Source organism: Octodon degus, unplaced genomic scaffold (assembly GCF_000260255.1).
Source record: "Octodon degus isolate 3935 unplaced genomic scaffold, OctDeg1.0 scaffold00001, whole genome shotgun sequence".
Taxonomy (NCBI): Eukaryota; Metazoa; Chordata; class Mammalia; order Rodentia; family Octodontidae; genus Octodon; species Octodon degus.
Genome location: NW_004524577.1, coordinates 11,158,496 through 11,183,427, shown reverse-complemented (window position 1 = coordinate 11,183,427; position 24,932 = coordinate 11,158,496). Strand labels below are relative to the sequence as shown.

General features: G+C 43.0%; 1 protein-coding gene across 3 annotated transcripts in view; it reads left to right on the top strand.

Moving 5' to 3' along the window:
* Window positions 1-23,088, top strand: part of Col12a1 (collagen type XII alpha 1 chain) — a 120,439-nt gene extending 97,351 nt beyond the window's left edge. For 2 of the 3 annotated variants that reach the window (XM_023700856.1, XM_012514611.2), the window contains 16 exons: window positions 123-232; window positions 2,199-2,348; window positions 4,253-4,330; window positions 5,306-5,392; window positions 7,004-7,057; window positions 7,563-7,658; window positions 8,187-8,240; window positions 8,550-8,603; window positions 11,872-11,925; window positions 13,306-13,377; window positions 16,080-16,115; window positions 16,221-16,287; window positions 17,663-17,851; window positions 18,700-18,768; window positions 19,958-20,128; window positions 22,190-23,088. In XM_023700856.1, coding sequence (XP_023556624.1) covers window positions 123-232; window positions 2,199-2,348; window positions 4,253-4,330; window positions 5,306-5,392; window positions 7,004-7,057; window positions 7,563-7,658; window positions 8,187-8,240; window positions 8,550-8,603; window positions 11,872-11,925; window positions 13,306-13,377; window positions 16,080-16,115; window positions 16,221-16,287; window positions 17,663-17,851; window positions 18,700-18,768; window positions 19,958-20,128; window positions 22,190-22,329 — 1,481 coding nt within the window. In that variant the 3' untranslated portion in view covers window positions 22,330-23,088. Of the gene's footprint in view, window positions 1-122; window positions 233-2,198; window positions 2,349-4,252; window positions 4,331-5,305; window positions 5,393-7,003; window positions 7,058-7,562; window positions 7,659-8,186; window positions 8,241-8,549; window positions 8,604-11,871; window positions 11,926-13,305; window positions 13,378-16,079; window positions 16,116-16,220; window positions 16,288-17,662; window positions 17,852-18,699; window positions 18,769-19,957; window positions 20,129-21,029; window positions 21,277-22,189 lie in introns of those variants that run through there. The other variant, XM_023700822.1, reaches the window with a different exon arrangement.
* The last annotated feature ends 1,844 nt before the right edge of the window (window positions 23,089-24,932 follow it).

Below are 24,932 nucleotides of genomic sequence, written 5' to 3'. Positions count from 1 at the left end.
ATAGATAGATAGATAGATAGACTTTTCTTTTAGAAATCTCCCTAACATGAATTGTTTGCTAATACTTTCAGCAGCAAGTCTTCCATGCATGTGATTTAACAACCACCTTGTATTGGTTGCAGCTTCAAGCAAGACCTTATCATTCTTTAATAAGGATACAAGAGGTGAGGTACAAACCATCACATTTGATACAGATGAAGTAAAGACATTATTCTACGGAAGCTTTCATAAGGTAAAAATGTAGGATTATCTGAGTTTTACTTTTAGAAAAAAGAGCACAACTTAAAAATTGAAACTGATTTCTTTTTTTATTTAATTAGATACCATGTTAAATTGGTGGAATCCTGGCCATGTCTTTAAAATCTCATTTTAGATAATATGATTAATTCAAAATAGAAAGTTAGCTGGGTATGGTCTCACACATCCGTTTGAAGGACTGAAGCTCTTCCATCTGAGATGGGAAGGAGCAGCACTAGAAGAGCAGAAAATTAGTGGAGATGATGGGGAAAGGATTTCCTAGAGAGGCCAGGAAAGCTAAGAGTTTAATCAGGCTGACAGTCATCATTTCTTATAAATTCTCTTTAAAAAACTTTTTTTGGTGGCTCCTTGTGCCATTACATGTGGGAAATACACAGTCAGGGTAAGAACTAGAGGTAAAAGATACAGTCTGAGGAATTGGCGGAGTCTGAAGGAGGGGTTGACAAGAGGATCCTTGCTTCCCCCTCTTCGTCTGTGACCCTCACTGCTTGATGGTGGCTTCCCTAAAGTGCAGTGACAGTGGGCTACAGAGGCTGTATGTGTTCATGACAAAGCATGTTGTGTGAACTACTGCAAAACAGGCTTCTAGAATGTGCTTCTTTATGCTTAGCATTGAGTGACAAGTGTGTTCGGGTGATTTTGATTTAAATTAGAGCAATTTTGATTTAAAAATGATGTTTTGTGTATTCTGTGATTTTCCACATACTTTGCAAATCTTTGTCTCTGTGATGCTTATCTAAGAGCCAGTAAACAGTTCTAATTCTTATTAGCCAGTAAATACCCTGAAAATGCTTGTATGATGTTTGTGTACAGTGTTAGTTGATTACCCTGAGGGCATTTAAACTGCAGTAAGTTATGCATCATTTGCATATAAAAGTAATATATAATCCATACTTATTGTAGATGTGATAAACTAATGTTTTGCTGGTGGTTCCATGTGGAAAAAGCATTTAACTTTAACATAAAACTTTTGAAAGTGTTCTTAATCATTTTGACTTGAAACATTTGAGAGAATATCTGCTCTTATTAGCTTTCTGCCAAAGTTTTCAAAGCAATTATCAAGTGCTTAGTTTTTAATATTTGCATTAAGCGGGAATTATGAGCATAACCATAAAGTCAAAAATTACCCACAACTGTTCCTTTTATTGTTGAAGCACAAATGCCTTATTGACTATTCATATCAATACATTTCTTAACATTCTCTACGTGTTCAGTAGCAGACACAGAATAAATCAGCATAAGCTTCTCTCCTTAAAAAGAATTTGGTGCTGCATCCTACTGATTGATGCCTCGAGTTGAGATGCTATAGGGGACTCTAGCTCTCTACTGTGAGAGATATCGGGGCCAGGGAGATGGCTCAGTGGAATAAGCGCTTCCCTGGCAAGCTCAAGGGCCTGAGTTCAATCCCTGGTTCTGCCAAAAAAAAAAAAGAACTGAGAAATATCATCTATATGACATATGAGTCATTTTTGATTGAGATTGAGGAAATAAAAAAGTAGACACTTAATTTAGAAATATCAGTAGAATACATCTGAGATTACCTTCTGAAGGTATAATGTGTAAACGTACTTCTGAGTATAACGTGTAAATGATGTCTTAGCCTCTGGTGGGATGGTTCTGCATAGTTTACACAGGCATTTTATCAACTAATCATCTCTGGTCATCTCCTGCAGAGTAAAGAGTGGGAAAATAGGAATGATGGATGTGTGAGTAATGGAAACTGAGGCCTGAAGGGGTTCTCTGCTTATCTATTTTCCTGCTGTTAATAGCGACATCACTGACATTGCAACCTAGTTCTTGGATTTTTTTAGTGCAAGACTCTTTATTAGGGTTGAGAATGGTTTCATAAATACTTAAGAAAAATCTGTGGTCTGAGATATGTAGAAATCAGCTAATTTTTTTGGCAGAAATTTTATAATGGGAGTAAATTATCTTTTTAGGTTCATATTGTAGTGACTTCAAAAAGTGTTAAGATTTACATTGATTGCTATGAAATTATTGAAAAAGACATCAAGGAAGCTGGAAATATTACCACTGATGGTTATGAAGTTCTTGGAAAACTACTTAAAGGTGAAAGGAAGTCAGCCACAGTAAGTAATGCATTGTTATACTGCTTGGTACCTTGGTACCTTTTTTTATTTTTTTTGTGGAACCGGGGATTGAACACAGGTCCTTGCGCTTGCCAGGGAAGTGCTTATTCCATTGAGCCATCTCCCCGGCCCCAAATTTCTCTTTTAAAAAAAGTATGTGTTTAGTACAGACAGGGTCTCCCTATGCAGCTCAGACTTGCAATGATCCTCCTGTTTCAGCCTCCCTAGCACTAAGATTACAGGCGTGTACCACCATGCCGGGTCTCAGTGGCCAGCGCTGAGCAGGCTGGCATGTGGTGCCAGGGATTGAACCCGGGTCCTTGTGCTTGCCTGGGATTGAACCCGGGTCCTTGTGCTTGCCTAGGCAGGTATTTAGACCACTGGGCTATCTCCATGGTCCTGTATCCTGGTACCTTTCAAGAAGTCTTGAAACTTTCAAACTAGCTCAATGAGTTTATTTATGTTTACTCATTGAGTTTTAAGCCATCAAATTTGTTGGTCAGAAACAACACAAATAGATGCCACCATATCCAGTATAAAATGTTGCTCCTTTTTTCTCTAAAGATGATGATTATTGATACAAATTGTAGTATGCACACAAGGTGTGATTGTAACTAGAGCTGGTGTTCAGGCACGCAGGAGCAGTCACTGGTGTGCTCCAAAGGATCAAGGTTGCTGGGCAGACAACTGGCATCTTAACTCTCAAGTTAAAGCAAGGACTCGCCAGTCCTAGTTACGGTGTGATGTGGTTGTAAAGACTCTAAAGTGTAAAGCTTTTGTGGAACCAGACTAACTAGATTCACTAATTAGATTCAATTTAACTTCTTTCTAGATCTTAATCTTCTAAATTCAGTATGGAAAGATTTTTGGTTTACAGTGTAGAGAAGGCTCAAATTTAATATGATTCTGATTAAGACCCAAATTTTTTGTTAAATATTTGTCTTAATGAAAAAAATAGGATAATTATATCAGATTTCTTCAAAGGATAATTATGTAGATACTACTCTTCCTTTTTTGTTAAAAAAGTGATATTTTCAAACTGTAGAAAGAAGGGATATACTATATTGAAAAAATTATAAGCCTGGCATGGTGGCTACCTCCTGCAATCTCAGCACTTGGGGAGGGGGGCTGAGGTAGGAGGATCGATTAGAGTTCAAGACCAGCCTGGGCTACTAAGTGAGCTCAAGGCCAGCCTGAATTGCATAGTAAGTTGCAAAAGGCAAAAGGCAAAAAAAAAAAAAAAAAAAAAAGTTAAACTGAGGGGCCAGGGAGATGGCTTAGTAGAATAAGTGCTTCTCTGGCAAGCACAAGGGCCTGAGTTCAATCCCTGGTTTCAGCAGAAATAAACAAACAAAAAGTTAAATTGAGTACTTTTTTTTTTGGACCAAGGATTGAACTCGGGCAAGACCTTGTGCTTGCTTAAGCTGCTGAGCTATCTCCAGGCCTGAAAAAGTAAAACTGAGAACCCTGAGAAAAGTTATTAGTAAGCCCCTAGGTAACAATTTGTAAAACAAAAGAACATCCATTTGGGTTAAGTGAGGAATGGTTTCTTTAGTGTTACTTTTTCCTACAAGGGCTGTATCTTAAAAATTGATTTAAATGTGTTTAGTGTTCAAGCTCATTTCAGTACAAGTATCAATGTTTTTTTTAAAAAACATTCATGTAAACATTTTATTTTAACTGAAGAAATGAATCAGGAGTTGCTCTTTCACCTCGCACTTCACTTGACTCCTCGTGGGAGTATATTTTTATGTTCTTTCCTTATAAAGAAAAGGCCACGTTGCTCACAAGGCCTCTCCCCATGAGGATTTGTGTGAGAAATCCGCAAAGGTTAAATGCAGGAACATTAAAGTGAGCTGGTGCTCAAGCATACTTAGCTGATGTTGCTGCTAACTTCTTTGCAGTTCCAGATCCAGAGTTTTGACATTGTCTGCAGCCCTGTGTGGACCAGCAGAGACAGATGCTGTGACATTCCCTCTAGGGTAAGTACAGAGTCCTGGGGGTGGAACAGGCCTAACCTTTGACAGCACGCACAGCAGCTGAAATTCTGGATCGGAGCCCAGGAAAGCAGATGTGTGCCTGCTCCCAGGGAACAGAGAGCCCGAGCCTGCGCCGCCGGAGTTACCCTCCTTCTCCAGCGAGGAATGCTGGAAGTTCTCTCTAGCCTTCAGAGAAGTCCTGCTAAGTCAAACTGTTTGACACACATACTTACTGCAAAACCTTCCTGCTTATAGAATTTTAGTGCTTTATAAAAGAAAACAGTCACCGTTCTGGATAGCTAAGGTTTTGTAGGTGATAGAAATAAGATTTCTTTTTGAGATGGTGGATTCTCCCAGGCATTTGCAAAGTTGAATGCTGGGGATGGGGTTGAATTTTCTCAAAGAACTGCATGTTCCCACCAAATGAGTCTGAACTGCAGGGCTGACAAGTACTTATTTGGTGTGCTAGGGTTATAGCTGTGAAAGTGATATTCTGATGAAGGGCAGAGGGAGAAAAATCCTGGCGGACAGAGAAGGATAAAGTTGGTGACATCCGCAGGCTCTGCGTCTACGCATGACTGAGAAGCCCTGTGAATGAGGGCCGTGAGATGGGCCTGGTGGTGGAGCGCTGAGTCACACAGCCCGCAGGGCTCGGAAAGGGTTTTAGATGTTTTCTGAATGAGGTGGAAGTTGATGTTCAAGACATACAACATAGCTTTAACACTGGATTATAGCAAAGTGCATTAAATTATCAGGGACCCTGGTGGTCTCCTAAACATTTTGCAGTGTGTGGTTTCTTCACATAAAACATTAAAAAGATACGAAGAAGGAAAACAAACTTCACTACAAGACTGTTGGTAATGATCCTTAGTAGTTAAATTTTTTTCAAATCGACTTTCTTGTGGATGTAGGTGGTTTAGGCGGTGGAAGGTCTTCCTCCTCCAAATCCTTGGCTAAATATTCTTTTTTAAATTTCAGAGGGATGAAGCAAAATGCCCTGCTCTTCCGAATGCTTGCACTTGTACGCAGGACAGCGTTGGACCTCCAGGACCCCCAGGCCCTGCAGTAAGGAAACTGAAACTGGCCTTTTAGTTTGGGAGCTTTGGTGTAATTAGCTATTTGCCAGTAGAGTTCACAAGTTGCCTCCGCCTGTGTTTTCTGGTGTAGCGCAAGCTGAATTGCAATCACCTTTCATAGTGTGGTTAGAGATCTGAACAGAAGTAAATCGAGAAGGGAACTTGGTATATGACCCATTACTCCAGCGCCACAGGAACAGTGCCACTGGCTGACTTCTTACGGACACAAATGTGGGTTTCCACCTACAGGAAACCCACAGGCCTACAGGCTTTGCAAACACCTTACGCTACCTGAAAGTCTCTTATGTGTAGGAAAGAGCCCTGGGTAAGAGGATGACCCGAGCACAGTGTGCTGAGAAGCTAGAGCCTGTGTAGCTCATCACGAGCACAGCCTAGCAGAGGGTGATTCCTGTTCACGTGAGAGCTGGGGCCGCTACCTCTAATCCCCGCATTCAGAAGGTGGAGGCGGGAGATTTGTGAGTTCGAGGTCAGCAGGCCTGTGCTCACTGTGAGTTTGAGGCTGGCCTGTGCTGCAAAGTGAGACACTGCACCAAACCCAAACCAACAGACTCTGAGGGAGAGTACTGGAACCTAGGACACTTGAGGGAGAAGGCTCAGACCAAGTCTACTCCGAGGAGAAAGGGAGGCACGGATGATTTCTACGGTAAAGCTCGTGGGTCAGTGCATAGCTTCTTGATCCAAGCAGCCCACCCTCTGCCCAGCCAGGCCATGTGATAAACACAAGTGACACAGCTATAGTCCAAGCCCTCCTGCCTTCCTCTAAGAAAGTGGGTCATCAACAGGGGAGCAGCTCAGGGAATCTCAGGACACCGAATTCTACTGTACCTGGGAGAGAGCAAATAATGTAAATTAATGTGAGGTTAATCACAGAGCGCCTTTTCATATATGGAATCCGCATGTCACTGTGATCACCCTCTGTTTGTTAGTGACAGCAACTTGCCTCATTTATGTGTATAATCAAAATTATATCCTGGGTATGGCAATATTTTGAGAAGTGTTTTTCCCACTAGCTGTGAAGTGACATTGCTGAATGTCACTACCATACTTATTTTGTCTTTCTTTGGTGGTCTCTGAATTTCTGTTACTGAAGTATATGTCTGAAGTTCTGAAATATTTGAGGTAGTCTTCTTTCTGGATATTATTTTTCTTAGAGAATGTAATTCACACAATTCCCAAATATATTCTTCTCCTTACTATATTCACTTTATGCTTGTTTTTCCCAATAAACCTCAACTTTTCAAGTGAACTTCAAATTTTGCTATCTCCAAATTCATAAGGTAAAAGAAAGACCCTTAGAGTGTCCAAAAGTTTTGAAACCTTCTCTGTTCCCCATGTTAGTATGATGTGACTATTTTTTGGCCTTGCTTGGGATCACCCTCAGGGCCTGTGCATGGCAGGGAATCGCCTGATGGCTGGGCTATACCTCAGGCCTGACAGGAGCTTTTTACCTCAGTATTTTGCTGGCAGCCGTGCAAGTATTAATTGTGTGGATAATGCACTCCTTGAAGTAATTTGTTATATCAGCTCCTTTCTTCTTTTCTTGTCCTCATACTAATACGTGTTCTTCTGTGCCTTTTAGGGAGGACCTGGTGCCAAAGGTCCCCGAGGTGAAAGAGGTATCAACGGGGCAGTTGTGAGTATATTTTTGAGCTCCTTTAAATGTTCATCTACCTGTTTTAGGCTGTTTGTTCAAATTCCCAACACAGACTATGTGACAAGAACAAGGTAGATCTGGTTGAGCCTGCCTTGGGTGATACAATCTCCTTGGTTTCAGAAATTCTGGTCCTGGATTATGTTTTCTGGGCATAGGAGACACTGTAAATCTAATCTGATAAGATCTGAGCTTTGCGCTCCTGTTGCTCTATAAATATAGATACATGAATGTAATATATTCAGGTATTTTATTTTACAAAAAAAAAAAAGTCTAATTTGTGCTCCTGTGAGTTTATTGCGCTTTCTAGTTGTTCTTTTAATGAATAGCATGGGGAAACAGTGGCATGGAAAAGACATTCAGGTGTCTCAAATCTTTTGAGAAATAGCAGGATTAAGAAGTCCTAGAACTAGGAAATCAGCATTCTCACTGTTTGCACTAAGGGCTTTACTTCACCTACGGCTGTCTTTTTCTTGTGTTCTCACAGGGGCCTGCTGGTCCCCGTGGAGACACAGGTCCTCCGGGCCCCCAGGGTCCTCCCGGCCCCCAGGGACCCAACGGGCTCTCTATTCCTGGAGAACAGGTAAGCACAAAGCCTCTTTCTCATAAATGGGAATTGAATCTGACTGGAACATCTTCTATATTTTGCCAAACAGAAATATTTTCTCAGGAAATTCATGAAGATTAGTCACAGAGATAATGTCTTATGATGGTGGTTATTTTAAAACCTGTGACGCATACATGTAATAATGTGTAGCCATGTAGAAATGATTATTGCTCCTTACTCGACCTTTTAGAAATGTTCTTATAAGTAATGCACTTTTCTCTTGGATTAAACTATGCTAAAGTTTCAAAGAAGGTATGTTATCCCACGATTACATAAAATTATCCCATAACATCATGAAGTGGCTATTGGCATGCAGAAATTATAGTTAAAAAATGAGTATTGGTCCCCCAAAATGGCATATTTGTCTACCTTAGAATTTCTGTCATGTCTCCTGAGCCTTCCACTGGGTCTCTGAAGTGGTAGGAGTGTCGTAAGTTCTGTCTCTCCCTGCGCTCTTCACCTCCGCCCAGTGTCTGAGCACTGTCTTCCCACTGCCTCCCCCAGGGTCGCCAGGGGATGAAGGGTGATGCCGGTGAGCCTGGACTCCCAGGCCGGACGGTGAGTCATTGAGCAGTCCTGCGTTGCTTGGAAGTTGTCTCTGAGCTGCCTCAACAGGTGAACCAGGATGCGACAGCAGGGCAGAGCTTGGCTGTGTGCTGCGTGTCGTTTCCACCTAATACAATCTTAATCTTCCAGTTTGTATCTGTGCATTAATCAAGTATCTGTATGCCAGGCGCAGTGTGCTCCTGTTTCTTCTCAAAGTCTCTTGAATTTTATTTATAAAATTTTTTTTGAAGGATAACTGGGATTCTTTCATGCATAGGCAATATATGAGAGCATTCCTCTTATTTATTTCTTCCTGTGTAGGGAACCCCAGGACTACCTGGCCCACCAGGACCCATGGGACCTCCAGGAGACAGAGTAAGTCTTCTAGGGCAGGACATATCCATATTTAAGTGAGCTCGTACTGTTGCCTGGTAATTAAGAACCCTCCACAATCCAGTTCACATGGATGCAAATATAGAGTTCATATAGGAAAGATTTTGCTGGATAATAAAAAGCAATGGATGATAGGCCAGGAAACTTTATTCACTCCTGTGGTTCCTGTAGAGTTTGTAAGTAGGGGGAGGGGGAGAGACCAAAGAGCAATTACATTCTCAGATTTGAAACCTGGAGGCAGCACTGACCTAGACAATCTTATTCTTTTTTAAACTTTTTTAAAAAATGTATTTAGTACAGGGTCTTGCTACACAGCTTGGGCTCATAGTGATTCTCCTACTTTGAGCCTCCCAAAAGCAGGGATTACAGGTGTGCGACACCATGCCCAGTCTCAGTTACAGTCTCAGTGTACCCCGGGGGTGGGTCCTGCCCGGCATGCTGGGGATCAAACCCCAGTCCCTGAGTCTGCCTACGCAAGTGCTTTAGTCCGCTGAGTTATTTGGCCGGCCCTGACAATCTTATTCTACCATTCTAAAATGGTACTTACATTTTTTGAAAATTTATTTTACAATAAAAGACAGCAGTGGGCATGAGAGTGGCAGGAAACATACTACGGAATGGAGGGTGGGCTGACCCAAGGCTGGGGGTGCCTGCCACAGCCCTCTCTGTGACACGCTCCTTGGCAGGCAGCACTCAGGCATCTGTCACAGTGGTCCCGATGTCCCCAGGGAAGGGGCCTTGAGGGGGGCTGTGTTTTTATTCTCTCAGACTCTAATCTGCATTAACGCTGTGGCAAGCCCACCCAGCTCGCTCAGGCTAACGCAGGGAGACTGTCTCTGCCCCTTTCCCCCCCAGCCAGGGCCTCTACCACTGCTTCGCAAGCCACTATGGACCTGGAAGGAGGTGCGCAGCTTGTGGGACACAGATTGTAGGCATAGGAGCAGGGGTCTCCGGTGGACAAAAGAATAAACTTCAGCTCAGAGGTGGAAGTGAGGAGAAGGCTCTGGGCATACTGCGAAGCGAGGGGATGTGTCAGCCGCTCCAGGTGGGGCAGGGCACGTGGGGTGTCTTCAGCGAGGTTCAAAGCGAGGCACTGAGAAAGGAACAACTCAGAGACATCTGCAGGTGTATGAAAGTGTCACTTGCTTTGACCACCCTCACACAGCAGGCTTTGAAATTAAAAAAAAAAAAATCTCCATTTAAATTATAGCACTGGGCAGGGAGATAGCTCAGCGGTCTAAGCGCCTGCCTGGCAAACACAAGGACCCAGGTTTGATCACTGGTCCCACATGCTGAGCTGGCCCTTCACCAAGTGGCCACTAAAACTGGGGGTAGTGGTGCACGACTGTAATCCCAGTGCTGGGGAGGTGGAGACATGAGGATCACTATGAGTCCAAGCTGTGTAGTGAGACCCTGCACCAAATAAATAAAAGATTTAATAAGTAAATAAGTGCCTGCCTGGCAAGTTTGAGGTCCTCAGTTGAATTCCCAGTGCAGAAATAAACAAACAAAACATGATAGCACAAAGGTTTGCAGGGGTGGATGGCCGGCCATTCTGAGAACAACAGAACCAAATCCTCCTCATGGCTGCTCAGGGAGATCCTGGGGTGACAAGAGGAAGGTGATTCAGAAATTGGAGGCTGAGCCAGCCAAAGAGTTCAGTGGATTAAAGCGCCTGCAAGCAGGCGCAGGGGCGGGGAATTCAATTCCTGAGCCTGCAGTGCCAGTCCTGCCCTGGGGGCGGGCTGAGATGGCAATCGAGATTGGGCATGGTGGCACACACTTGTAATCCCAGCATTTGGAGGCTGTAAACAGGCAGATCACTACCAGTCCGATCTAGTAGTGAGACCCTGAACACCCTGTAGACCCTTCCCTAAAATATAAAAAAAAGAAAGAAAGAAAGAAAGATAGATAGATAGATAGATAGATAGATAAGGCTTAGCTAAAACATGAAGAAAGTGTGCTGCGCAGCCATAGGGGAAACTCGAGGAAGAAATGTCAGCCAAATGGCACTACTGGCCTTTCCTCTCCTCAAGCGGCCCTCGGAAGCAGAACTAGTGGTGTAGCAGCTGGGCTTGGGGTCTGTTTTTTTGTTAAGCAGGGCTAGATCTTTCAGAAAACAGTCTCAAATATTGTCCCTATACATTTTTGAAAAGATCTTTTGGCGTAGGGGTAAAGGAGCATTTCTAACAAATTTTTAAAAACTAATTTAAACTTCTGCAGCACAATCAAGGGACTGCCGAGAAGTGTGGATGCTGTCCAGGAATTCACATAATCCTGATCTTGGCTAGGATCCAAGCATCTGGGTGAAATGGTCACTCTCCTGTTCTGCAGAACTCGGGGGTGGGGGGTGGATTTCCTTTGAGTAACGCAGCCACCATAAACAATGACCCTACTCAAGTCCTGGGCTGGACCTCAGAGACCTGTAGTTGGCACGAAAGCTGACTCGGGAGCAGGCGACTCCCTGCAGGCAGAGAACATTGGCACCACGCAGGGACAGGGTCTGGGAGAGCTATGGAGAAAGCTGAGTGGGGGCCAACGGAGCCGCTGGCAGGGACGGCTCTGTCCTCTCCCGGGGATGCAGGGGTAGCCCCGGGCTTTCGTGTGAGATGAGGAGGGAAAGGGTGGTACTCGTCCTGAGGACCCAACTTCGCTCTCTTTGGGAGGCAAGTGCAAGGATCCGGGTTTGATCCCCGGTACCAGAGAAGAGGCCTTGCTTCTCTTTGGGGAGGAGACAGAGCCCCAAGAATGGAGACGAACTCCACCCTGCTCTCCCACAGCTGCTCCGGAAACGAAGAGAAGCATTCTCTAAGCACGCCTCTGCTGCGTCCTGTCTGACGAGGGCTCTTCCTGTCAGCGTGCCCATCACCCCACCCGACTGCGACCCTTCCTGGGCCACTTAGGGTGGTGACTTTTGGTGGACAGGTTCAGGCTTTCCACAGCCTGCTTTACACTCTTGCAAAAGCAAACATCAATATCTTAGTGAAAGGAAATGCTTTCTTCAGAGATGAGTTTGACCTTTAGAATAGTTTTATTTATAAATACACAAATGAGCAGAGAACTTTCTCAGTAGAAGGCAGAAGGTTAATTGGAGAGATGGGGCCTACGTGTCTCTGTGTTGAACGCTCATCTTTCTGACAATAGCTGGGCCTGGTGCTTCTCACTACCTTGTTCTCCGTAGTGACTCACTGAGCACCTTTTCATTTGATCACTGCCTCCCTAACCTTTATCAATTTTATTTTGGCAATAGGGCTTCACTGGAAAAGACGGCGCAATGGGCCCTAGAGGTCCCCCTGGGCCCCCGGTAAGAACTGCATGGCCGGTGCTGTCCCCCTGCTTTCCTTGTGCTCCACCGCGCTGGTAGAGCAGACCCAGGATTCCTCTGGCTGGGGGAGGGGGATGTCGAGAGAGGGCTTTGTTTCCAGTTTGCTAAATCAAAACAGTTTTGTGTCAAAACACAGTCTTTGTGTTCATTCAAATTATAGCTTTAAAATATCCCATATTAATTTAGCCACTGACTCGGGAGTGCCTCATGTTGAGTGTCCTCTGAGGCTGGGCTACTTGAACGTCAATTCACTTATTAGCAACTGCTTGGGAAGAAGTAGGTTTCATCCATAGCTAAAATAAAGGAGTCTTCTCATGAAGTCTTGTGGGGAAAGCACTGGAGCCAGTGATGGTGAGACAGGCACTTCGTGAGGTGGGGGGTACTCGCCGTGTCCTAATAAGATCTGAGGATACACATTAGAATAATGCTGCCATCTATGCCTGATATCTATGTTTTCAAGAAAAGGTGGTTTAAATTCATAGTAAACTTCATTTTAAGTATCTAATATAGAGTTTAAATTCTGTATGATCAATGGGATCAAGTAATGTTTTACACAGTCTAATGATTCCATTTTAAGCAAAATTTAGGCATGACAGCGTGACGTATTGGATGTTACATATTAGTTACACTCTACTGAAAATATGATTAAAGTATCTGCAAGTTGAAAGCAACACGGAGAAATCCTTCGGTTTGGTGAGGTGATGACCCGGATGTGATGGAAGTAGGGAGAAGTTCCAAAGACAGCAATATGCAATGTATTAATTACTGTAAACGTCCTACTATTCTGTTTTAAAACTGCTTCATTGCTATTTTATCTTTTTCTCATTAAAATGAATAATTTTAAAAGGTAGGGAGAAGGACCTAAGAAAAAAAGGGAATTTGTAGGCAGCAAGCAAAATCCCCAGAAGACCAGGGAAGGAGGCTTCTATGTGCTAACTTGGAACAGTTCATTTCTTGGCTTTAGGAGAATATTCTGGCTTTGAAGTAGAAATATCCTGCTAGATAGGGATTGCTTTCTGCAGATTCACTTAATCACCAATGTACTGGGATCAGAGTCTATAAATTGTGAAACTGCAGATAAATATGCAGGCATCTTTTAACTGGTCTGAAGATATATTTTGGAATTGCACAGTCCATAAAAATTGAACTGAAATTTTTAAGAGTTTTTTTCCCCCTTTGAATTACCTCAAAATTTGGTTTTAATGTATAATTATATACATTATAATATATGCTGTTTAATTGTATGTATAATTATATGCTGTTTCCTTTCAAAGCTTTTAAACCCAGCTACAATTACTTAGTTTACCACAGTAGGATTTCTCTCAGTTGTGACATTTCCTTGGTTGACCTGTGTTGTAGGGAACTCCTGGCTCTCCAGGTGTCACAGGACCAAGTGGGAAACCAGGAAAACCTGGAGACCATGGCCGACCAGTAAGTGGACAGCTTTCTTGTCTACCTGCTTGCCTTCTTCACACATAGACTTGAAGAGAATTGCAGGGCCAAGACGTGTAGGTAGTAACTGCAGTGTGTGTGTTTGAAGCATTCACTGACCCTGTCCCACTGCCACAGATTTGAGTTGGTACTAGTTTTAAAGTTTTTCTCTCTGAGTTACTATAGCACTCTGGGATGAACATTGTAGTCATTGAATTTCTGCATGGGTATATCAGCCAAGACAGGTATTCCTGTTTATATAATGCTGTAGAGCTTGATCAATGAAATGATCTTTTTTATTTAGAGGTTGCAAGCAGTGTAAGATAAGAAAGCTCATGACAGGGGGTGTGATGCCTTCATTCTTGGTTTGGGAGTATGTTCTTTTCTCCTTCCTTAACATGGATCTGAGAATCAGAGGATTCACTGGGCTGTGTTGTAGCTCAGAGGCAGACTGCTTGCCTAGTATGTCCTTTGGTTAATCCTCAGCACTTTTTAAAACCAAAGATTTATTAAGTTTAGTTGGTCATTTCACTTTTTAAAATTAGTCCTTACACAATCTACACCCAATTTAAATTTCTTTTACTCAGATATTTTGGGTTAAAATTGAAATGAATAATTTCAATTAGATGAAAGATAGACCTGGTAGATAGCAGGTTTTCCAATTAGTATCTCCAAAACAATGTAAGGTTTTTAAAATGTCCACAAATATTTGCAGTGATTGTTGGGCTTTGTATCCTTTAGACATTTTACCTTATTCATATGTTTTTCCCTAAGACTCTGCTAGACATAGCTGATGCTGCTAGAAGCCTAAAAGCAACATCTACAGCTTTTACTTCAAATATGATCTCTAAATACTGACAATAAAAATAACCTGTACCAATCACACACAAAAGGACACTTTCAGGGGGCCTGCCAGTTAGCTCAGTTGTTTAAGTGCCCGCTTATGCAAAAGCAGTCAGGGGCAGGATATCGGGGTTTGATCCCCAGCTCCACATGCCTTACCAGACCTGTCTTTAAGGCAGCTTGAGCCAGTAAAAAAAAAAAAAAATCCTTTTCAACTTTCAAGACTGAGCATGGTGGTGCCGTGCCTGTAATCCCAGCTTTTGAGAGGCTGTAAACAAGCAGATCACTACGAGTCTGATCTAGTAGTGAGACCCTGAACACCCTGTAGACCCTTCCCTAAAAAAAAATTTTTAAAAAGGCACTTCCAGCATATCCACAAATTAAATATATTTGAAAATGTCAAAATAGCAGTGGATATAAAAAAAAACTTGCAGTTTGTAAAAATCTCTAAATTAAATATTAATGTTTCCACAAACAACTAATATTCTTGGCCAAGGAATAATAAACTTGTGTTTTTCTTATGATGACTGTAATTTGCTACAGAGCAGGAAACAGGACAAGTCCTGGCCTTTGCAGAAGCTATGGAGGTAGACACGGGTGGCAACACATCAGTGAATGACAGAGCATCCAGGGTGATGGGGGACAGTGGTCAGAATGACCAAGACATGCAGCACAGGGCTGCTGAGCATTGTGGTGAAGACGTGGCTATTCCAGGCCTCATAGGCGTAGGAGGGGGACCGCTGAGAAATGTCACTGGAAAGAGGGCAGGAGCGAGCTGTTATCGCTCCTGAAGACAGTCGGACAGAGGGAAGAGCATGACTCAATGCCCTGTGCAAGGCATGAGCTGGGGATGCAAATAACATCTCAGAAGCTCAGCCACCTGGAGGGGTGGGGACTCAGGGAGAGGTTGGAGGATGAGGTCACAGGTGACCAAGGGGACAATCTGACCCATGATAGGGGATTTTTACTTCCTTCTAAGTGGGTTAGAAAACTTGGTGAAACAGCAGAGTGAGGTGATCTAATTTTCACCCTAAACATTCATTCTTGCATCTGCATCGATAACTATGAAGGAAAACATGGGAAGCACGACTCTGTGGGAACGAGCCTTGGTTTTGAAGGCAGTGTTTTCCATGGAGATGGGAAGAGGTTGTTTGGTCTGAGACACTGTCTGCACACCAGAGTGGTTAGCGCTGTGGCTGTTCCTGCTGGCACCTGTGAGACAGAGCCTTCCTGAGCTTAGAAAACCTTTCCCCTGATCACTCCCAGGGAGTGAGGTGCCTGTGACAGAGCAGAGCCAAGGACTCAGTGGCTGTGCCAAGCTGTGAGGCCATTTGGGGGTGGTTATCTAATAAGGGGGACACCTGTTTCTTTCCCACCTGGTGCACGAAGACTCCCCGGAAGAAGTTAGAGGTATATGTTTAGCAGGAGGCTGACCAAGCCCACTGGCTCTTAGTGGAGGTGACTGGAGAGAAGCTTCCTGGATTTCTGTGACAACCAGGTGGGCTAAACAGCCTGATACCGTGAGGCAAGATGGTCCAAGCTTAATCTTCATCTGTATCATGAAACATGATGATCCAAGCTTAATCTTCACCCATAGCTCGGCTATAGCCCTACATTCTGCAGGGCGTTACAAGACATACGCGTGGCATATAACTTTGGCCATAAAATTCACATCTGAGCAGTGTTTTGGAAGACGTGTTTCTCAGAGAGCTGGGGAAGTGAGGTTGCTCGTAAGAGAAAAGCAAAGTGTGAGTAATGTGTACATAAATATGACGTGGTGTTTTATTAGTTCATTAGACACCATGATTGTTTTAGATCATGCTTGTCGGTTTATGATACACAAAATTACTGTATTTCAGGGCCCGTCAGGATTAAAAGGAGAAAAAGGCGACAGGGTATGTATTTCTTATGATTTGACTTAAATTTATTTTTTCTGCTAACTATTGAAGTTGAAGCTGTGGAAGTAACGTGCTGCCCCTTGTCTCCGTTTCCTTAACCAGGGAGACGTAGCTTCCCAGAACATGATGCGAGCGGTGGCCCGACAAGTCTGCGAACAACTGATCAACGGTCAGGCTTCTTTCTTCTTCTTACTGCATAAATGGTTTTTAAAACAATTGTAGGGAAAGGCACAGTTTGAGTCACGAAGTTTCTAAGCTTTCTGTTTCTGTTTTATTCTTGGTGGACACTTGCTTTTATGGTGTTGCTTCTTCTTCTTTTTTTTTTTTTTTTTTTTTTTTTTTTTTTTTTTTTGGCGGAACTGGGCATTGAACTCAGGCCCTTGCGCTTGCCAGGGAAGCACTTATTCCACTGAGCCATCTCCCCGGCCCAAGTGTTGCTTCTTTATCTGATTCTACAAAGCTAATTAGAGCTCACTGAGGTGAAATAATAAGCCGAGGCAAAATAATGGCTTGTTCTTTCTACATTCAATCTGATACAAAATCATACTTGAAAAGGGAGTTTCAGTGGCCTTATTAGGATTTTTAATGAGTTTCACCAGGGTATAGCCGAAAGCAGCAAACTTTTGAAGGGTTAAGACCTCGTGTCCTTCAAGTTGCCACTTTTGAGGTTGTTTTAAAATATAAAACAAGGAAGACCCTTCTAATTAATTTGATCCTAGAAAGTCAACTTTGGTGAGGACTTTTTGCTCCTTATTTTGCACAGATTCTTCTTATTCCATGAGGTTTATTAAAAATGATGACCAGGGGCCTCGGATATAGCTCAGTGGCATAAGCACCTGTCTGGCAAGTGCAAGGTCCTGAGTTCAAGTGCCGATACAAAAAAAGAAAAAGAAAAAGAAAGAAAGAAAGAAAGAAAGAAAGAAAGAAAGAAAGAAAGAAAGAAAATAATGCCTGCAGACTAAGTGTAAGCCTAATATTGAGGACCACTCCTTGAAGAAGTGTGAATCGCTGTTTCTCAAAGTGTTGTCCAGAGAAACACTTGCCTTAAACATCGGGTTTGTTGTTCATTAGGAATGAGTTTTGTAGGCCAGGCCTCAAGGCTGATGAGCCTTTATCTTTGCAGATGGGCCCCAAAGAGGTGGTTTCCAATATACCCACAGGGGATTCCAATTTGCACAGAATCCTTATGAATGCCTTAAGTCCATAGAACAAGGATATAGTTTAGTTTCTTAATTCAAAAAAAGGGTCTGTTTTGAGTCACGTTATTTGTTTTCCCTTAAGATGATCTCAGAGTCACCTTAAACTTCAGCAGCTCTTTGATATTTGTAACTTTCATAGACCAGCCTGTGGTGGAGTAATTGTTTACAGGGATCCAGCCCTTCTCCACTGGAGCGTCTTCCTTTATTTTGGGGATGCTAATCACAGAATGTTTCCTGCAGAGAAGGAGCATGGGTATGGGTTTCACTAGACACTGAAGGAAGTGACTTCACTTCCCGGGCCCTCCCTATCAGCTCCTTACTCATCAGCCTTGATTCTATTTACAGGTCAGATGAACAGATTCAATCAGATGCTCAATCAAATTCCAAATGATTACCACTCCAGCCGCAACCAGCCAGGCCCACCGGGTCCTCCAGGGCCACCCGGCAGCGTGGGAGCCAGAGGAGAACCAGGTCCTGGGGGGCGACCTGGCTTCCCAGGCACACCAGGAATGCAGGGACCACCTGGAGAACGAGGTAGGCATTTCTACTTGCCACACCGAGATAAGGGGAGAAGCTTACAATCGTAGGGTCTGGGTTAGGTAACTACTTTCACTAGCCTTGTTGGACAGTCTCCAAAGAGCCACTCGTCCACCAGCCTGACTCCTGTAGGTGACAGAGGTGTGGATCTTAGAAACTGGGGTGGATTTTTTTTTTTTGTTCTTAGAGAGATATACTGAATCTTGGCAAACTAACAAGCAGGCCCTAAAATCTTGCTGTGTTTCTGGCAAGAGTTGAACAGAAATGGAATTCACATAAGCATCCTTATAGTTTCAGACCCACAATCTTTCTGTTCCTCTATTCAAGGACTGGCCTAGGTCTTGTACGTTTATTTGACTTCGTAGATAAGTGCAATTGAAGGAAAAGAGAAAGACAAAATTTTCTTATTCTAAATGTTTTTGGAGGCCTCCTTGACCAAGGAGGAATATTTAAGACAAAACTTAGCTAGTTTTATACTTTTTAATGGCTTGGATGCTGTACAAACAGAGCTACAAAAGACAAGGTCCCTTGAAGATTGTCTTCCATATGCTATAGCTGTTTATTCAAGATTTCTCTTCCTAATTACTCTTTAAAATGTATTAGACATTTGTTTCCTTCAAATGCTTTTCTCCCTGACTTGTGGCCAGAGTTGTTTCTTGGCCTTGAATTTGGAATTACACAGATGTCCAGGGAGAACTTGGCTTCAAGAGTGAACTTCTGTGAAAAATTAGTTTCTGCCTTCACGAAGCAAATGAATTACTCGTCTTGAGTATTGTCCTTCCAGACATCATGTGCATGTTTGCAGACAGTCTTACCCTGTGCTTTCTCCTCTTGCCTTTCCTTAGGCTTGCCAGGAGAGAAGGGTGAAAGGGGCACTGGCTCCCCAGGTCCTCGAGGGCTGCCTGGTCCGCCAGGTAGGTTTGCCAGTCATCAAACAGGTAAAGTAGTAAGAGAACGCCAGTCCCCAAGAGAGCCACAACTTCGTCTCACCAGTTTAGGGCATCTATACCATTATGGTATGTTCTTAATAGACCATTTCTATGTACCTTTTGTTAAAAAAAAAATGAAGCTGTTCCATTCAGCATGTATTATATCTTTACTACGTGAACATTAGTGAAAGAAGGTTGCTATTTCTGTTTTTAGAGTATTTTTACTAGTTTTATCAGGGCTGGCCAAATAGCTCAGCGGATTAAGCGTCACAGGAGCTGAGGGTTCGATCCCCAGGCCTGCCATGCTGGCCTTGCCCTCGGGGCACACTGAGACAGCAATTGAGACTGGGTATGGTGGCTCGCACCTGTAATCCCAGCCCTTGGGAGGCTGTAAACAGGAGAATCACTGAGTCCAATCTATGCAGTAAGACCCTATAGACCATATAGAGACCTTATAGACCCTTACTAAAATACAAAAAATGAAAGACAAATACAAGTTTTGTTAGGCTTAAAGGATGGGTACATACCTTGTCTCTTCTAGTAGATTTCAATGTAGGGCTAGTAAGTGAAAAAGCTATATTAAAGGTCTTAATACCATGCAATATTACCATTATGGTTTCTTTAATATTTTGTAAAGTAGTAACAATTGTCCGTGTTTTATGTGCTTCATTAGGTTGAAAGCAATTTTTTTCTTTATCTAAGGTCTGAGAGACCCCTTATAACCAAGTTCAGTCCATTGGCTACATCTTTACATTACGTTAATCATAGCTAGGCATCACTTGATGCCGAAATACACTACTCACTTCACATAGTCTGGAGAAGGGGGACAGATACCCAGGTGTCTTATGTGTGGTCCCATGGGAGCTGAACTGTTCAGCTCTTCCCATTTCTGTGACCCAGGGAACAACTCAAACTCCTTGACATGTTTGGCCTGCTCAGTGCATGTCCCCTTAGTAGGTTGTTAAAGTAGATTTCTGACACTAAGTCTTGATGCGTCACTGGCGAGGAAGTTCCACCATACTGTCACTCACATTAGGAATGTCCTAAGAGAACAGCTTTTTCCATACTGTTGCGAGTTGCCCTGTCTTGCTATGGCACCGTGCCCTTGAAAATGTCACCGACTACCTCATGAAGTGTATTTAACTGTGGGGAAATTGTTTTAACTCCACACCAGGTCCTTCAGGAGAATCTAGAACAGGGCCGCCAGGGTCCACAGGCTCAAGAGGTCCTCCTGGGCCACCGGGTCGTCCTGGAAACTCAGGTATCCGAGGACCCCCGGGTCCTCCTGGGTACTGTGACTCGTCCCAGTGTGCCAGCATACCATACAACGGGCAAGGCTATCCAGGTACGTTACTGCCACCATAGAGACTCAAAGCCAGCTGGAGAGCCTTTATGGAAAAGTAGAAAGACTAAGTGCAGAATTTCGGGAAGATACCAACTCTTTCAGTTTTGTATTTTGTTTATATATTAACAGTGCTATCTGCCTTTTAAAACATAAAACACTATTTCATTATTAGGATTTAAATAATTACAGTATTTTCTCTTCCTGTATTTCTACATTTATTGAATCACATCATAAATCTCTTCTTATTTTTCCTGAGGATTTAAGGAATTTACCAATTAACTTTTTTTTTTTTAATCCAAAAGGAACAGGGATTTGTCAAATACAATTGTAGAATGTCGAGTAGATAAACTAATAACATAGTGCAGGCAAGTGAAAAATTCATTGTCCATGGAATTAATACTTACAGAATTTGAGAGTTAATTCTTTCTCAAGGATTGTCAGTGAAATTCTACTATTTGGCGGAAGGCTCTTGGCCTGACTTTGGGGGCTGTGACGACCAGAGAGATGTGTATGGGGCTGTCAGTCAGGAAAGCTATGGTCAGCGGCGATTTTTCATTAGTGCATCCTTAAGCATCTTGCCAATTTAAAAATTGATACTGCTGATTGATATGGTTTGCTATTAGCAAGTAGTGCATGACTAGCTGAGTAGCTAAATATCTATATATCTATATATTTATGTGTACACCCGTGACCAAAAGTCCTAAAGAAACATGTGCAAAATTACAATTCAATTCTTTACAAACATTTAAATCAGCACTGCCTTCTGGCATGTGTAAACAAATGCAAATATATGGATATATATGTATATACTTTAACCATTACGTACGTAGATGGATGTGTATATATATATTTTTGCATTGTAATTCAACTTTTAAAAACTATCATCTTTGACCTGTTTCAGGTTCCGGCTAACAAATTTTCTAAGTCGCCAGTGCTGCTTACAGTTTGAATTCATGAAAATCCTGTTTCTGAGATGTTTTGCGCACGTGCTTATTAGAAAATGAGTCTGTCCGGAAATCTCACCACAGATATGGTTAACGAGCCGGGTCGACATCATACAGGAGGGTGGAGACTCTTGTACTAACTTGAAAGAGACAAAAACAGTGGTGTCAGTCTGATGCATTTCAGTAATGATGCAGAAAACGCATATATTTTTTTTAAAAAAGCTCAAATACAAAGCCATGGAGAGTTCCCCTTGTGCAAGAGGTGCATAATAAAACTACTAACCAACAGAGGAGACAATGCCATTCTAAGACAAGCAATTAACCTGGTTAAAGAGAGGTGTCCTCTGTAAATAATAAACTAATGTGGCTTGTACATAGTTTGTATGTGATCCTGTCCACTAAAATTACTTAACCGTTCTCCAGAGCTTCTGCATCAAGGCTGCCGGCTGTGAGCTCTGGCCTGGAATAACACCCAGCGGCACCTCCTCCTGTGTTGCTTGGGAGCGCTGTGATGCGGCCGATTCAGGGCTTGCAACCTTCAGTGTTGTTTTATTTTTGTGTCTGTACTCTCATTTGGGTTTTATAACTGCAGTTTTCAAACAGAAGTTTAAAGTCGCCCCCTCCCCGTTTTTTGCTGTAGTCCCTGGTGTCCTTTACCCACTAGCGGTGACTCTCAATGAGGGAGGCCACAGGAAATGTTATGTACTGTATGTGACCTGGTGACAGTTGCTTCCCACCTCCAGGCTTCAGTTCTCAGAGCCAATAAAACTCCCACCTCCTCCTCCTCCTCCTCCTCCTCCTCTTTCCAAGTTGTTCTTTGGCTAAAGGGAGTGTGTGAACACCCTACCCTGGTTCTCTGCCTCTGCAGGCCTTCGGCCCAGTTTCTGACCCTTCCCAGATATTTGTGCAATGATTGTATTTAGAGCTGGCTCTTTGAGGGTTTCTTTAAAAAGTGCCATTTCATTATTTGATCACCGAGTTCTCTTTGCAAAAGGGCAGGACCAGAGCTCCGTCTGTGGTCTTGGGTTGAGCCGGTGCCCTCCTGGGGTGTGGGGCTGGGGCTGGGCCCTGTCCCCTTCATGCCGACCATGCCGTAACCCTGCTGTTGGTCGCACAGAGCCGTTCGTGCCCGAGGGCTACCTGCCCGAGCGCCAGCCCTTCGCCCCGCCGGTGGAGCCCGAAAGGAACGCGGACTACGAGGAAGACTACGGCGCCGATGAGCCCGCGGAGCCGCGCCTGGGTCCCGGGTGGGCCTGAGCGCGACAGGGAGGTCGTGGTCGCGTTCGGGGTGGAGAGAGCAGTGTGCCACTTTTCTGTGACGCTTCACCCACGGGTGCCTTTGTGACTGCGGATCCCAGCGCAGCGCACGGCCCGCGGACATCCCTGCCTCAACCTCCACGCTTGTCCGATGCTCTGCTCGCTAGAGCTGCTCCGAGAGCAGGTGCCCTGCGGGGTGGCTTCAGCGAAGCCCTTGGGTTGATGCGACCCGGCACTGCTGCGCGTTTCCAGAGAACAGATTTTCCTTCCCAGTAGTTATCCGCAATGAGTTACTCCACGACTCCAGTTCTTTCCCTCCTAAAATCACGCAGGAAAGAAACCGCGGCAGCGTCCCATTCTGATCTTCCCCGCCCCTCTGCTGTTGCTCTTCAGGGCCTCGACGCCTTCTCCCCGGACAACCACAGACCTAAAGCCATGTAGCTGAAGTTGTTGTATCAACTGGACACGATTCCATATCGCCTTAAATCGCCTTGTTCTAGACACACTAACATTTATGCCGAGCTGCAGAGGATTCTGCAGAGACGGAATTGCATGTTTGTGTTGTATATTTAGTATGAACCCCCCAGCCCCAGAACATAATGTTTCTTAGTTATCAAAGCAGTTGGAAAATGTTTGCAAGACTATGAACATAGAATTGCTGCTTTTATATTTTAACTGCAGATTGTGAATTTCACTGCCTTATATTATTTATTTCTGAAACAAAAGAGGCATTTTTCAATAAAACTACTGAAAATTGGACATGGTGTGGTTTTATTCTTTTTTTTGAAGAGCCTTTTGCACTGCTCAGGCAGTTGTGACAACAAACAAATTCATGTCCTTGGATACGGTTACAGATCTTTCTAATACTATTAAATTATGCTAAAGAACTGTAGATTTTTAACGATATGGTGAGCTCATGGGAAGAGAGTGGAGAGAGCCTTAAAAAGCCCAGCAGACTCCAAAAACTTTATTAGGAACATAGAGGATGTGTGGGTGGGTGGAAAACAAGTATCCTAGGCAACTCCAAACAACCAAATAATCTCTAATAACTCATACGATTTTGTATGCATCTAATTACTTTCTGTATTATACTCTGCCCAATAGCAAGTTTCATGACACAAAGGAAACTTCCTTCATGGAAAATTTTACATTTAGCCAGATCTTCATTTTCCCAGTTACAAATGTAAGGATTCCAAACATCAAAGACAGCAATGCAAATGTTGGTTAGAAAGATTCAACAGCAGTGGAAGAGACCATGGGACTGAGGAAACTTCCACAGAGCTAAATATCTGAATTAAAGAGGTCCTGGAGGCCACAATAGAAAAATGCACAGCTTGGGTCACACTGTTCACCTCGCGGACAGCTGCCCTCCTCCATACCTGCACCAAGCCGGAAGAGACTCTGAGACCACCGATGTGGGCCAGTCTAATTTGGGCTGTGGGGGAAGAGGCCAGCTAGTCTGGCTTCAAAAACTCATGATACAAATCCCAGAAATCAGGGGCCAGGGAGATGGCTCAGTGGAATAAGCGCTTCTCTGGCAAGTGCAAGGCCTGAGTTCAATCCCCAGTTCAAAAAAAAAAAAAAAAAAAAAAAAAAAAAAAAAAAAAAAAAAAAAAAAAAAAAAAAAAAAAAATCCCAGAAATCAGACATGTAGATGCTGGTTTACTGATCAAAATTTTCTCTGAGGAAAACACAGTACAATTTGGCACTGTTCCTAGCTCTTTTAACTTGGAAGTATTATAAGAGACTTATTGTGCATATCTTTTTTTTGAAAGTAAGGCTTGAAAACAACCTGAAATGATATGGGAGGAGGAGCTTGCAATGAGGTCTATCAGGGTGGGGGAGTCAAGATTCACAAATAACATTTGCATAGACCCTAATTCTGAGGATGTTTATAAACTATTTTCAACAATAGAATGAATGACTTAGTAAGTATGATGAGACTGCATGCATATTTTCTCAAATATGTTACCATTCATTTTTAGGTCTAGGAGAAATTATGTCTCATATACAATTTCCCATACTTACATTCTGTACCAACCTACATTCTGTACAAATAATTTTTCCTAAATACTGTCCATTATATCCAACATGCTGTGTTTGACACATCACATTTGTCCTCATTTGGTTTTAGAAATCTCATGTGGTCTAAGTGCCTTACAAAGACTAACTTGTGAAAATCTTTGTAAATGTTTTATTTCAAAAGGCAGCCCTGGGCTGGAGAGATAGCTCAGTGGAATAAGTGCTTGCCTGGCAAGTGCAAGGTCCTAAGTTTGATCCCTGGTACTACCAAAAAAGAGCATAGTCTTTTAGATTGTTCCCTTATTATTTAGCTGTGAATGTCTGTGCAAACAAATATTTATGAACCTCAAGCTTTTGAAAGCTTTTGGGAGAAATGTCCTGTGTACTTGATTTTGGGGAATGACTTATAGTTCTGGTCTCCTGATGTCTTACCTAGTTTCATGTCAGTAGCCAAATGTAGATCCCTCCCCAAAGTTCCACAAACATTAAACTTAGCATATCTTATATTTGTTAGGATAAATTTAGCTATTACAGAAAGCTACAAAATGATGGTGGCCATAAGAAGTACAAATTACTTTCCA